The 2,844-nt window shown below is 42.2% G+C and overlaps 1 protein-coding gene across 15 annotated transcripts in view; it reads right to left on the bottom strand.

The window, feature by feature from the left end:
• Positions 1-2,844, bottom strand: part of fgfr3 (fibroblast growth factor receptor 3) — an 85,202-nt gene that overhangs the window by 13,520 nt on the left and 68,838 nt on the right. For 9 of the 15 annotated variants that reach the window (XM_032526126.1, XM_032526131.1, XM_032526135.1 and 6 more), the window contains exon 10: positions 122-267. In XM_032526126.1, coding sequence (XP_032382017.1) covers positions 122-267 — 146 coding nt within the window. Of the gene's footprint in view, positions 1-121; positions 271-2,844 lie in introns of all 15 variants that reach the window. The other 6 variants (XM_032526129.1, XM_032526134.1, XM_032526141.1 and 3 more) reach the window with 1 other exon arrangement.

Below are 2,844 nucleotides of genomic sequence, written 5' to 3'. Positions count from 1 at the left end.
ATATATATATATATATATATATATATATAGCATTAAAGCAGTGATAATGGTGCAATAAGGTACTTGGGTAAATGTACTTAGTAACATTCCGAAACTGGATGCAGTGAAGTACTTTTCTCACCGTGTTCGAGGAAACTCCCATTTGGGGTCGGAGGGCAGCTCCAGCTCCGAGACGTTGGCCAGCATGGGCCCGTCGCTGGACGACAGGCGGGCGATCCGGACCAACGGGGTGTTGGAGTTCATGGAGGAGTTGGAATCCAAGGACACCTGCTTGGGGACCAAAAACAGACTGTTATAGACTCCGAAAGGGACGAGGTGATGTGTCCTTGAACGCGGAGACGGAGGGAGGAGAGGAAGTCCAACATATTTTTAGCTTGATATCAAAGTTAGAATTATATCTTAGACGGGATAGTACTACTAGAGGGAAGACAACTTAAAATAATCATCCTGAGGACTTGGACTCCGAGTCCAAGACATCAGGACTCAAGGATTCCTGAACTCGGACTTGAGCTTTAGTGAAATAGGACTCGGACATTGGATGAAGTTTCTGACAATACTTTTTAAGTGTACCAGGCAGTGATGGAGGGCTCAAGTTCTGGACTCGGACTAGAGTCCAAAAGTTGCTATTCTCTAGACCCGTGACTCGACTTGGACTCCAACTCAGGTAATGAACACTGGGAACTCGAGACTTGACCTGGACTCAACAGTTGGTGACTGTTGCCAGATACATTTTTCCCTTGTTAGTCTACGGTACTTTGATTTGAAAGGTCAAGGCATTAACCTAGACACTGAAATAGCAAATATAATTTAAAAAACATCTTGTAAGATGCGGAAAACGTTTAAGCTCTGGTTCGTAGAGAAGAGAATCGCTGACCTCGGTTCGGACTTTCTTAATGTAAAAAAAAAAAGAAAAAATGCATTTAAAGACGGCATTAATGATGGAATAACTTTAAGATGGAATGCTTTTTGGCAGCGACGGACTGCAAACATCACACATCTCAGGATTAATGTCAGAGCCGTGTCGGCAGCTCAGATTTTCTCAGAAAAAAACAGCCTGACTTCTGACACCGGCGGAGACTTTTACAAACAGCCAGCCTGTGGCCGTGCACGGGAGGGAGCAGGCGGTAACAAAGACGAATGACGAAGGGAGCAGAGGTGGGATGGACGTCTCCATCCATCAGCCGCCTCCATTTCCAGAATGGCGGTCCTGCTGCAGCCGAGCCCACGGGCTCGACATCCTTTCACCATTTATCTGACTGCTGGGGGAGAGTGTGTGTGTGTGTGTGTGTGTGTTTGTCAGAGTCTGCCAGCTCGGCCCCTTCAGGTGGGGTCCTCAAACAAACATGTCCACTTACCAGACTTCCCTCTTCAACTTCTCCACCCGAGAAAAATGAGGGGGAAAAAAAAATGATGCGAAGCTTAAAAACAGCAGCCCCGGCCACAATTTCAGGGGCATGAAAAGTAATATCTGATAGAACATGCCAGGGGGTTTATGGGAGATTTACTCAGAGTTATGAAAAAGAAAGGAGAGAACCGGGAGATTAGCTTTACAAAAAAAAAAACGAAGCAAAGATTACGGAAAAATGCAATAATATCTTTCCCTGCAGTACCTTATAAGAGCATGCATATGATGGTAGCAGAAAAAAGGCAACAATTAGAAAGTCTTTTAAAAGATGAGGTTTCTACCCAATATAACCGAACGCTACTTTTATGTAACAAGGCCTAATTAGAAAAATACTGTATTTTACATCCTTTCCAGACTTTGGTTTTTAACAGTCATGTGTTTGTTTTCCAAGAACTGAAGTATGACTTTCAGGCAACAGTTTTCCGTTCTAAAAATGCATTTTTTTTGGTATTTTGAGGAGCACAACCCCCTAATTATGAAGATGGAAAGCTGAAGCTCGCACAAGCACATAGAGGCTGTGGGAGCCCAGGCGGGGGGGGGGGCAGGGTGGATAAACTCATCTGCATTTTCATTCAAATGATCTTCGCATCCGCAGTGCCATTAACCCAATAATGGAAGACACTCCGGATCCCCAATATCACAAGAAACCCAAAGAATGAGAGCCATGAAGAAAGCACGCTACCTGAAGATGATTTGAGACATAGAAGTAATAAGGAAAAAAATAGATAGAAATCTTAAGATGAAAGTGAAGTGGAGTGAATAGAGGAGAAGACGGTTGAGGGTCTATTGATCAGTGTGGACAGGGAAGTCTGGCCTGGTCTTTAGGAAGCCTTTTGCCCTTCTTGGACTTATGATGTATATTGACTCATTCCTGTCTAGAGAGATCAGGGGGGCGCTGGGTGATATGGACAAAATCATGGTATATTTGACCAAATACATCGATCAGATATTGCAACGATATTGTTGACTGTCGGTGCTTTCCCAAAATATTTTCACAATGAGATTTTAAATGAACCATAGTCAGTAATGTGGATACAATAACTAAGTAGGTAAAGGCAAATAATAAAACAGCAAGTACGTGTGGTATGTTCAGACAAATGACAATGACTAGTGTAATGCAGTCTAATAAACCAGGAAAAGACACAAGACAATATGTAGCCTCATGTCTCGATGTTGATATGATATGATATGGTATAAATATATTGCCCAGCCCTACCCTGAACAACATCATGCCACTTACACAATGAGTTGACTTATTTTTAACTGAGAAACCAGGGCTGTGCAATTATTCCCATCTTCACGATCATTTTTAATCGATTATTTTTGCATGTCACATTTTATAAAGTAAACTCTTATTTTGTCTTGTGTTCTGAATGAGAAAAAAAAAAACATTTTACAATTCAAGGTGTTGCCAGTGTGGATTTGCTTAACTGTTTTTT

This window comes from Etheostoma spectabile, chromosome 9 (genome assembly GCF_008692095.1).
Source record: "Etheostoma spectabile isolate EspeVRDwgs_2016 chromosome 9, UIUC_Espe_1.0, whole genome shotgun sequence".
NCBI classification, from domain to species: Eukaryota; Metazoa; Chordata; class Actinopteri; order Perciformes; family Percidae; genus Etheostoma; species Etheostoma spectabile.
This window is presented reverse-complemented; position numbering and strand designations above follow the sequence as displayed.